The sequence below is a fragment of the Bos taurus genome, chromosome 19 (genome assembly GCF_002263795.3).
Source record: "Bos taurus isolate L1 Dominette 01449 registration number 42190680 breed Hereford chromosome 19, ARS-UCD2.0, whole genome shotgun sequence".
Classification (NCBI taxonomy): Eukaryota; Metazoa; Chordata; class Mammalia; order Artiodactyla; family Bovidae; genus Bos; species Bos taurus.
Window position 1 is genome coordinate 56,876,483 of NC_037346.1, and position 12,049 is coordinate 56,888,531.

The following is a 12,049-nucleotide window of genomic DNA, read 5'->3' on the forward strand; positions in this document are numbered from 1 at the left end:
CCATTTCCTTCTCCAATGCATGAAAGTGAAAAGTGAGAGTGAAGTCGCTCAGTCATGTCCGACTCTTGGTGACCCCTTGGACTGCAGCCCACCAGGCTCCTACATCCATGGGATTTTCCAGGCAAGAGTACTGGAGTGGGGTGCCATTGCCTTCTCCGGCTGGACGTGTCTACTCGCTTGGAACTCGAAGTGGTGACGACTGTCAGTGTTTCCTTGTATGAGTGAGAGAAGCTGCTATTCCTATCAAACCACCAGTAGATATATAAATGAGCAGGGCCCTATGGGGCCTTCCCAGGGTGGGGCTGTGTGTGGGGTGGTCAGGCCTTCCCCCTTATCCCCTGCTTTAGCTCCTCTCTGAAGTACCTAGGTAATCGTATGTGATGCACATTTCCTGAGCTGTTTTGCAGAGGTGGAAACCCCCCACCAAAGGGAAGATGTTGACTACTTGAAGACCATGAGCACCGGGCCCCAGGCCTCCTGGAGCCTCAGTACTGGTGGATGGAACCCCTGTGACACCCCCTGCTCCCCCTCACCAGCCGATCAGAGGAACGTGGGGAACCCGGCGACTACACACCCGCCACCCCCGCCAACCTGGCTTTTAAAAATGCTTTGCTGAAGTCTTTTAGGGAGCCCAAGGCTTTCTAGGCCTCCTCTTCTTGCAATGAAACTTCCTTTCCTCTGGACTCTGACTTTCCAGTTTGTTTGGCCTCACTGTGTGTCGGGCACACGAACTTGCATCAGCAAATTAAGTTTTAATCCAGTAGTCATTTTATAGCCAGTTAATTCTACTTTATGTAACAGAAAGTAACAGAAAGTTAACAGAAAGTCAGTTTGTGAACTTGGCGCATTTAAAATACACTGCAATTTTTATAATCTTCTTTTGGCATCGCTCCTTTTTTTGAGACTCTAAGCGCTTCAAAAAATAAAAGGCTTTGAATAAAAGCCTTTGACTGTGTGGATCACAATAAACTGGAAAATTCTGAAAGAGATGGGAATACCAGACCACCTGACCTGCCTCTTCAGAAACCTATATGCAGGTCAGGAAGCAACAGTTAGAACTGGACATGGAACAACAGACTGGTTCCAAATAGGAAGAGGAGTACATCAAGCCTGTATATTGTCACCCTGCTTATTTAACTTATATGCAGAATACATCATGAGAAACGCTGGGCTGGAAGAAGCACAAGCTGGAATCAAGATTGCCGAGAGAAATATACATAACCTCAGATGTGCAGATGACACCACCCTTATGGCAGAAAGTAAAGAGGAACTAAAGAGTCTCTTGACGAAAGTGAAAGAGGTGAGTGAAAAAGTTGGCTTAAAGCTCAACATTCAGAAAACTAAGATCATGGCATCTGGTCCCATCACTTCATGGGAAATAGATGGGGAAACAGTGGAAACAGGGTCAGATTTTATTTTTTGGGACTCCAAAATCACTGCAGATGGTGACTGCAGCCATGAAATTAAAAGACGCTTACTCCTTGGAAGGAAAGGTTATGACCAACCTAGAAAGCATATTCAAAAGCAGAGACATTACTTTGCCAACAAAGGTCCGTCTAGTCAAGGCTATGGTTTTTCCTGTGATCATGTATGGATGTGAGAGTTGGACTGTGAAGAAGGCTGAGCGCCGAAGAATTGATGGTTTTGACTGTGGTGTCGGAGAAGACTCTTGAGAGTCCCTTGGACAGCAAGGAGGTCCAACCAGTCCATCCTAAAAGAGATCAGTCCTGGGTGTTCTTTGGAAGGACTGATGCTGAAGCTGAAACTCCAATACTTTGGCCACCTCATGCAAAGAGTTGACTCATTGGAAAAGACCCTTATGTTGGGAGGGATTGGGGGCAGGAGGAGAAGGGGACGACAGAGGATGAGATGGCTGGGTGGCATCACCGACTTGATGGACATGAGTTTGAGTGAACCCTGGGAGTTGGTGATGGACAGGGAGGCCTGGCGTGCTGTGATTCATGGGGTTGCAAAGAGTCGGACACGACTGAGTGACTGAACTGAACTGATTTTATAAAGTATCTACCTTATTCTCCAGGTTTCTGTGGAACTTAGAGAGACCCTGAAACCCAGAGGGAAATAAAACTCATACTCCTGATCCACTCCCCTTCAAAGACAGGTAATTACTTGTCTTTAAGCTCAGTCAGTAAAGAATCCACCTGCAATGTGGGAGATCTGGGTTTGATCCCTGGGTTGGGAAGATCCTCTGGAGAAGGGCATAGCAACCCGATCCAGTATTCTTGCCTAGAGAATTGCCATGGACAGAGGAGCCTGGCAGGCTGCAGTCTATGGGGTCTCAAAGAGTCAGACATAACTGAGCGATTAAGCACACAACTTTTTATTAATTATAGTTTTCCCTAGTGAAGTTCAGTTCAGTTCAGTCGCTCAGTCGTGTCCAACTCTTTGTGACCCCATGAATCACAGCATGCCAGGCCTCCCTGTCCATCACCAACTCCCAGAGTTCACCCAGACTCACGTCCATCGAGTCAGTGATGCCATCCAGCCATCTCATCCTCTGTCGTCCCCTTCTCCTCCTGCCCCCAATCCCTCCCAACATAAGGGTCGGACGCGGGGTAACTCCTCTCGTTGCCCACCCCTGACCTCGGATGCGGTGTAGCTCATCTTGGCCATTCCTGCGCCGTCACAGCCTGGCACTCTCGGCCGCTGCCCTTGACCTTGGACGTGGGGTAGCTCCTCTCGGCCGCGCTTAGTGCACCGGCACCAATTTGAAACTGTTAGGTGTCGTCCAGCGGGCTCCAAAGAGCTCTGTACCACAGTCCTTTATGTCTCAGTGCAAAGAATTCAGTGAGGGCAAAGTGGTAGATAAGAAATCATTTATTAGAATAGGATGCTTGTGAGGTTTACAAAAGGGTGGCTGAGAGACACCACGCCTGAGAACTTACTGGGCTACAGTTTTCTAATCAAAGGAAAAGGGAGGGGGAGGAGAACTTTGTCTTCCTTGCATAGACGTAGTGCTCCCATCATCAGCTCCTCCAGGTTGAGTAGTGGAATTTTCTTGTCCCTACATGGTCAAGCTAGGTCCACAAATTATTGTTTTTTTATGTGTGCAGAGATCATTAATTAGTGAGCTCACTGGACAGGATGTGGTCATGCCACCATCGTTTTATTTTTGGGAGGTTTTGTTGCTAAGCAAGCTTGCTTGGTTTTGTGGTTAAGCAAACCTGTTTTCATGAGTAATCATGAAATTACAAGACTTGTAGCTCAGCTGATAAAGAATCCCCCCTGCAATGTGGGAGACCTAGGTTCGAACCCTGCGGTTGGGAAGATCCCCTGGAGAAGGGAAAGGCTACTGACTCCAGTATTCTGACCTGGAGAATTCCATGGACTGTATAGTCCGTGGGGTCGCAAAGAGTTGGACACGACTGAGCGACTTTCACTTTCACCCCTGCCCCCACACCCATTTATTTTCTACTTACAATCCCTAGTGGGGTGACTATTTAATCACCTACTTTGTCCCTTTACTCTGTCCCTATCAAATTAACTCTGTGGTTGGTTCCTATGCTATTTAATGCTCCACTTGACACTTCAGGCTTTTTGCTCTACATGTCTCTCTAGGAGCCCACTGAAACACAAACAGTTCATCAGCTCCGGGGAATGTCTGCGGAGGGGGTGGGGATGTCACTCCATAGAAGAGTTGCCATGCCCTCCTCCAGGGGATCTTCCCAAACCAGGGATCGAACCCAGGTCTCCCACATTGCAGGCGGATTCTTTACCGCCTGAGCTTAAAGCCACGTAATTGCTCTTTGAAGGGGAGTGGATCAGGAGTATCAGCTTTATTTCCCTCACAGAGGTTTGGGATCCCTGTTGTCAAGTCCTCGAAGGAAATCTTTCTGAGTTAGGTCTTCACGTGCAGACTTGAGAGTTGAAGAAGAAAATTCCCACAGGGCCAGATACACACCTATGTTGGTCAACACTCTCTAGAGAAACAGAACAATGGATGTTTGCATATGAAGAGATGTATTATAAGGAACTGGCTCACCTGGGAATACCACCGTCTGTTGTCTGTATAGTTCACGCCAAGGTCAAAAGTTTGAGAAACAGAAGTGCCAAGGATAGGAAGCAACCAGGCAGGAAGGGCTGAATACCTGTTCCTCCACCTGTCAGGCTAACTTCATCAGACCGACTAAAGGATGCCCACCTACCCTGGGAGATCAAATGAGATCCAATCAGTCAATCCTAAAGGAAGTCAACTCTGAATATTCACTGGAAGAACTGATGCTGACACTGAAGCTCCAATGCTTTGGTCATCTGATGCGAAGAGCCTACTCATTGGAAAAGATCCTGATGCTGGAAAAGATTGGAGGCAAAAGAAGAAGGAGGTGGCAGAGGATGAGATGGTTGGATGGCCTCACCACGTCAGTGGGACATGAATCTGAGCAAACTCTGGGAGACAGTGAAGGACAGAGGAGCCTGGCGTGCTACAGTCCATGGTGTTGCAAAGAGTTGGACACAACTTAGGGACTGAACTACAACAACAGCCTACATTGGGCAGGAGCAACCTGCTTCAATGAGTCCACCCCGCCCACGCTAATCTCACCGGGAAACGTCCTCACACACACCTCCAGAATTGTTTAATCTGGGCGCTCTGTGGCCAGGCAGGTTGATGCATAAAATTAACCATCACAACAGGAACCCCTACAGAAAACCAGATGCATTTCCTGAATTACTGTTGCCATTGCCCGTGTTGATTCTTCCAACCAATCAGCACAGCCAGGAGCCGGCAGAAACTGCTTTCGGCTCAAGAAATGTTTTTCTGGAAAGGAAGATTCCCTGGGGAAGTTAGTGAGAAGGGAGAGATCTTGGTGGGTGGAGAAGGTGTAGGAAACAGTCCAGATCAGGTTTCTCAATTGAGGTTACCATGGTGGCCAACAAAGTTTCGTCTAGTCAAGGCTATGGTTTTTCCTGTGGTCGTGTATGGATGTGAGAGTTGGACTGTGAAGAAGGCCGAGTACTGAAGAATTGATGCTTTTGAACTGTGGTGTTGGAGAAGACTCTTGAGAGTCCCTTGGACAGCAAGGAGATCCAACCAGTCCATTCTGAAGGAGATCAGCCCTGGGATTTCTTTGGAAGGAATGATGTTAAAGCTGAAACTCCAGTACTTTGGCCACCTCATGTGAAGAGTTGACTCATTGGAAAAGACTCTGATGCTGGGAGGGATTGGGGGCAAGAGGAGAAGGGGATGACAGAGGATGAGATGGTTGGATGGCATCACTGACTCGATGGACGTGAGTCTGGGTGAACTCTGGGAGTTGGTGATGGACAGGGAGGCCTGGCGTGCTGTGATTCATGGGGTCACAAAGAGTCGGACACGACTGAGCGACTGATCTGATCTGATGGTGACCAACAAACCTCCCCTTCTGCTTCCTGGCTCTGATGACTGTGCTTCTCCCTCTTGCTGGCTCCTGGCTCTTTCCCCTTCAGAGTCACCATATGGTGAGGAGATACTTGGGCTGTTGTGCCAGGGGGATCTGGGTTCGGGTCTTGACACCGTCACTTATGATATGCTTCTGGCCAGTTTGCTTGGGCTTCCCGGGTACCGCAGCGGTAAAGAATCTGCCTGCCCATTTAGGAGATGCGGGTTCGATCCCTGGGTCAGGAAGATCCCCTGGAGAAGAAAATGGCAACCCACTCCAGTATTCTTGCCTGGGAAATCCCATGGAAAGGGGAGCCTGGTGGGCTGCAGTTCAGAGGGCTGCAAGGAGTCAGACACGACTGAGCGACTGAACACACACACATACAGTTTGTTTACCTTTTGACTCGTGGGAAAGGTAGTTGGGGAGAGGTGAGGTTTATCCCTATACTCTTTACTACAGGAAAAAGACCAGTAAATGATCAATTTCCACCCCCCCACCAAAATCAAGCAAACTTTCCGAAGCATAATTTCATGACTTAATTTTTTATTTCCATGTTTTGGTTTTTAAATTCTTTCAAAAAAGGTTTATTAATTACAATGTTGTGTTGGTTTCTGGCGTACAGCAAAGTGATTCAGTTACACACATACATGTATTCATTTTCGGATCCTTTTCCCATATAGATTATTATAGTATGCTGAGTAGAGTTCCCTGTTTTACACAGTAAATCCTTGTTGGCTATCTATTTTACGTAGAGTATTATGTGTTTGTTAAGCTCAAACCCCTAACGTATGCCTACCCCACCCACATTTCTCCTTTGGTACACCGTAAGTTTGTTTCTGAAATCTGTGAGTCTGATTCTGTTTCGTAAATAGTTTATTTATATCATTTAAAAAAACAACTGGACTCCATGTATGATACATGATATTTGTCTTTCCCTGACTTACTTCACTCAGTGTGACATCCTCCGGGTCCGTTCATATTGCTGCACACAACACTATTTTGTTCTTTCTAAACTGGTGCTTAAATTCTCTTATCGAGGTAGAGCATGCAAACAGGAAGGGCACAGGAGGATTGAGATGGAGACAGCTGTAATCACAGTGTTGTCGGGAGAGAGGGCTATTGTAATGCCAGAGGGAGAGGAGGGAGAAAGAGGGAGAGTTCGAGAAAGCCAAGACTACAGGATTTGGGTTCCAGGATTATTGTGGCCTCTGATCTTGATAAGGCAGTCTAGAAGAGGGAGAGATCTGGGAAGAGAGTGTTTAGGAGGAAATCAGTAGACCTGGCTTTTGCAGGAAAAGGTGGAGAAACGCATAAGGTGGGTGAGATGACCCTGTACCTGGACCGACCTGCCTGTCAATCCCAGGGGAAACCGACCCTAAACCATGACGTCATGAGGACGAGTCACTCTGAGTGAGGACAGACCTGCCTGCCCACCTCCTGGGAAGGACCACCCCCCTCTCTGCATCTCTGCTCATCACTGCGAACTTAAAGAGAGGCCAGCTTGGGTGTCTTCGGGCAGACCGCCCCCATATTATACAGCCGCCCCCTCCACGCTGTTGGGTGGAGGGTAAAGGGCTGGAGTGAGTTCCCTGGGTCCCAGCTTTCCCCTTAGCATCTTTCACCACTGAACTGCCCTCGCTCACACTCAGTTCTCTGTGCTTGAGGCTCACGATGCAGTCCACTCTCAAGAGTAAAAAGTGAGGGACGTGGAGGGTTGGGGTCAGCGGCTCCCCGTCTGTGTCAGGGATCCAGGAGACACACTGGGAGGGAAGCCATGGGCTATGGGATTTGCTCTTGGACCCAAGACAGGACCTTCTGGAAGCACGCTCTCACGGGTGCCTGGGTCTGCAGGTTGGCAGGACACAGACCCACTGTGGTCACCACCCAGGCCAGGGAGGATGGAGGAAACTGGCACCTGCCCCGGAGCCGTCCACCCTGACCACAGAGGAAATGATGTATCACCAAGGGTGGGACGCACCTCGGAGAAAGAGCCCAGCGTGGCCCAGGTGTTGGGGGGCGCGCGTGAGACCCACAGGGGCAGCTGTGGGCTGAGCAGAGTGGGCCGCTCATCCTCGGAAGGTGACCGCGGACGTCCAGTCACGAGACTGAGAGAAGCCGGGGGTCACCGGCTGGCGTTGCACGGCCCTTCTGCTCCTCACCCCGAGATTTCTGCACGCGGCTCAGTACTGGCTGCCAGGAGGACTGTGGAGACCAGGGACAGGGCTGGGCCAGGAGCAGAGAGGCCCAGAGGAGCAGAAGTGGGCATCGGGGGGGAATCCCCTGAGGAGGCCTGACCCTGTCCCTGCCCGGGGCCTGGCGCTGCTGCAGGTGGCATCCCTGCCGGGGAAATGACCCCGAGGGGCAGGGCCGGGTGGCTGCCTTCAGCTCTGCTGCTGCTCCAGCTCCCAGGTAGGTAGTCAGCCCTTCCTGGGGGAGGGGAGGGGCAGGGCTGGAGCTGGGTGAGTGGGGGGCCAGCAGCGGGGGACGGAGAAAAGGTTCCAGAAGGGCTGTCGCCTGTCTCAGCAGCGAGCAGGAGGGTTCAGGGTGCGAAGCAGGTGAGCCTGGTCCACTGTGCTGGTGGGAGGGGGCGCCTGTGAGGGTCAAACCTCAACAGTCACGGTCAGAGATGACCTCTTGGGGCACCACACACACACACACACATACTCACATACACACGCACACACACCCTGAGTTTTCTGTCTCCACGGAACCCTCTCCTCTGTGAGGAGGGACCTCCTTCCCCATTCCTCCACACCTGGGTCTGAGGAAGGGCCTGCCTCCTGCCTTGGCCTCCTCCAGACCCCACGGGCCCTCGATGGACCTGCATCCAGGGCTCCCCAGACCCAGACTCACTCGATGGAGCTGGACTCGGTTGTGTTTTACAGGCTGTTTGTCCCTGAGTGGCCCCCGAAGCGTGACAGGCATCGTGGGGGGATCCATGAGCGTGGAGTGTCAGTACCAGGAAGCATTCGTGGACGACATCAAATACTGGTGCAAACACCCGTGTGTGTCACCGTGGAAGATTGTGGAGACCAGAGAGTCAGAGAGAGAAGTGAGGAGGGGCCGCGTGTCCATCAGAGACCGTCCTGCAAGCCTCACCTTCACAGTGACCTTGGAGAGCCTCAGAGAGGAGGATGCGGGAACGTACGGATGTGGGATCTATGTGCCACTTTCACGTGACCCCACCTTCCAGGTGGAGGTGTCTGTGATCCCAGGTGAGCCTGAGACACCAGCTCTAGGGCTGCTGACGTACCTGGGACCCTGACCCTCAGGAAGGACCTGGAGCAGAGGGTGTCGAGGGTCAGTGATCAGGACCCAGGCTCTGAGTGGTCGGCAGGCACACAGCACACGTCCACCTCTGGTTCTTCGAGACCCTCTCTGTGTCCACCCCGACACACCCTCACACCTGAAGCTCTCCTGGGTGGAAAGGGAGGGGGAAACGCCCTGAATCTGGGGGCCTGCTGCCTTGCCATCTTCACAAGGGTCAGGTCCACTCTGAAGGTGACCCTGTGTCTCTTCCTGGACTTCTCTGGCCAGCCTTATGGGGCGGGGACCAGCAGGGCCAGCAGGGGGCACTGCAGTGTCGTGGAGGGCTCCTGGGGCCCCAGCCTCGCGGTGGTGGTCCTGGGGGTCTGCAGCAGCCGCAAGAGGGGGGAGGTGGAGTCCCGGAGCCCACGTGGGGCTCTGGATGCTTTGGAGACCCCTCCCGCCTCCAGCCTGACCTTGCCTAACCCTCTTCCTCCGGCACCTGGCACCCGAGGAGGAAACCCAGAGGAGCCCGTTGGGCAGAGAAGGATGAGGAACAGGGCTCTTAGGAGGTGTTAAGGCCCTCAGCGGACCGCCACGTGCTGCAAATGAATCTTTACACTTTTCTTTCTTTCTTTGGCTGTGCTGGGTCTTGGTTGCTGCACGCAGGCCTTCTCTGGTTGCAGCAAGCAGGGCCTGCTCTTTGCCGTGGCGCTCGGGCTTCTCGCTGCCGTGGCTTCTCCTGCTGCGGAGGACGGGCTCTAGAGCCTGGGCTCAGTTGTTGTTCATGCCTAGTGGCGTGTGGGATCTTCCCCGACAAGGATCGGACCCACGTCCCCTGCGTTGGAAGGCAGATTCTCTGCCACTGGACCGCCAGGGAAGCCCCAGTAAGTCTTTAACAGAAGGCTGCTCTGGTTTCCTAAGGACCCAGTCACGATACTATGCCCATATATTCGCTTTCTCCCCTTGACTTCTTGTTCTGAGGTTGTGCCTGGCTCCCTGAGTTCCTTCCTGTTGGCCGAGGCTTCTCTCTCACGAGGGAGGTTTCCTTTGTATGTTTCTGTTTACAAGAAAGGAACCGAGAGTTACTGGCTCCGCAGGGTGTGTCGGGGAAGGGCTCTGTCCACTTACCTCAGGAGAGGCCACATTTCACGGGGTCCACCAGGTTGATATCTCTCTAGATCTTTCTGGTCACGCCCTCCCACGGAGAGGACTGCCTGGGGCCCTGGGCCTGGCTGACAGATGACACGGGGTCTCCTGATTCAGCTCAGGCTCAGCTGCAGGACTTTGATCTGAGCTTCGCTCCAGCCACTCCCCTTGCCCGGCACTGTCTGCCCCGTCCCTCTGTGTTAATCCCAAAAGAATACGTGTCACCTCGTTTGTCCCCTGGCAGGGTGGGCCAGGAGGACAGAGGTGTGGCTGTGCCTGGGGGTGACCTGGAGCCAAGTGCCCTCTCCACACTCTCACATCCCCCGGGGAGCAGGGCCATATGCCTCTGACAGTGCCCACCTGGCCAGGGGGCATCTGGAGAGGGGCAGGGAGGGAGGCCCAGGGAGTTGGTCAGGCCTGGGTGTGGCCGTGAGGGTGGTGGACACAGCACGTCCATCCAGATGTTGTGAGTGACCTTGACTGTGAGTCAGAACCACACTGGGATAGAGGCGGGTACCCAGGGGGTGAAACAGGGCCTGACTTGTGTTTCTCCCTCAGTCTCTATGACAACCACCAGCCCCAAGAGGTCCACAAGCACCCCGGAGTCTCCCACTACCTGGGCAGTGCCCACCTGGAGCGCCGTGTCCGGGCAGGAGGCCCCTGACCCCAGCCAAGCGCATCGGTAAGGGACCCCCATCCCAGAACATCTCACCTGGGTGATTTCTAGGTGAGACCGGGGAGTAATAGGCAAGTCTCCCTTCACCAAGGACCCTAACTTATTCAACAAATTCTGTAACAAGCAGTAAAGGTCCTACTAAGTGCCTGGAGCTCTCGTTGACTTGGGATCCAGCAGCAAAGCACACAGACACAGTCCTGCCCTGACAGAGCCGTGTTCTAAGTGGCGATTCACACGGTGAGCAGATCGGCACGTCGGTTGTGTAAATACACCATCTACTGATGAGTGCTTGGAGGAAAATGCCACCTGTGGAGGGGCCAGCATGTGTGGGAGGCTGGTGGAGTTTGCTGGTTAAAACACAATGATGAGAGGGCCCCTAATTGATTACAGACGCTTGAATGGAGGCCTGCAGGATCTGGGAGCCAGGCATGCCGGGATCCTCAGAAATGAGGCAGCGGGCACAAGGTGGGGCAGGCTGAACAAAAGGCCCCCAGCCCAGGGCACGGCAGGAACAGACACTCTGGGCGTTGGTGACCCCTCTGTCCCCTGGAGCCCTGGTCATCTGTATCATCTTGCTGAAGAGCCCTGGCCTCTGAGGGTGCAGAGCTGAGGGGCTCACTCTTTCATCAGCCAAGGACTTTGAAGGACTGGAGCTTTGGAGACCCTGGGCAGGTCCCGGCTGCTCACTGAATAAGACAGAACAGTCCCTGCACTCAAGGCGGCTGTGCTCTTTTGGCTAACAGACATCAACCAAGTCTCCCCAGTGTTGGGTTCTGTACCCTAGACTGCAAAACCCCACCTGAGGAGCGTGTTAGTTGTTTCAGTCCTGTCTGACTCTTTGCGACCCCCACGGACTGTAGCCCACCAGGTTCCTCTGTCCATGGGATTCTCCAGGCAGGAAAACTGGAGTGGGTATCCATTCTCTTATTGAGGGGATCTTCCTGAGCCAGGGATCGAACCTGGGTCTCTCCTGCATGGTAGGCAGATTCTCTACCCTCTGAGCTGCTGGGGAAGCCCCCATGAGGAGGGCACAAATAGAAAACCTCCTAATGCCCAGGTCCCCCTTGGATCTCCAGTCTCCCTCACATGATTCTCATGGCGGCATCCACCCTTATGTCCACAGTCCTAAGTCTCAGGGGCAATTCTTGAGATCAGGGTCCAGAAGTCCTTCAGGTGAGGCTGCTCTGTGTTGGGTTGATCCTTGTATAGATTCTTGTAGCCACAGAATCTGTGGGGGCAATGTGGACTCGGGGCAAGCAAGGTGGAGACACCAGGGCCTCCCCGAGGATGCTGCTCACTCTCCGTCCCCGTGTCCTCCACAGGCCCCTGCTGGGCAGCGTCCACTTCCTGCTCCTGGTCTTCCTGAAGGTACCCCTGCTCCTGGGCATGCTGGGTGCTGCCCTCTGGGTCAACAGGCCTCTGAGGAGCTCTGCGGACAGGCAGAGTCAGTCCATTTACGAGAACTGGTAGCCCCCATGTTCATCGTGTCCTCTTCGATGATGCAGTCGGACCACTGGATGGAAGTGACCTTCTGTCCATCTGTTTTGTATCACCCTCTACCTCTCTTTCAGAATACTGTGTTTGTGGATTTCCTTGTAGCTTT

At 52.8% G+C, this 12,049-nt stretch overlaps 1 protein-coding gene across 1 annotated transcript; it reads left to right on the forward strand.

Moving 5' to 3' along the window:
- The first annotated feature begins 6,082 nt into the window (after window positions 1-6,082).
- On the forward strand, window positions 6,083-11,374 carry CD300C (CD300c molecule). The gene is made up of 2 exons (XM_015459015.3): window positions 6,083-8,590; window positions 10,329-11,374. The coding sequence occupies exons 1-2, from the start codon at window positions 8,191-8,193 to the stop codon at window positions 10,454-10,456; spliced, it is 528 nt and encodes a 175-aa protein (XP_015314501.2). The 5' UTR covers window positions 6,083-8,190; the 3' UTR covers window positions 10,457-11,374.
- The last annotated feature ends 675 nt before the right edge of the window (window positions 11,375-12,049 follow it).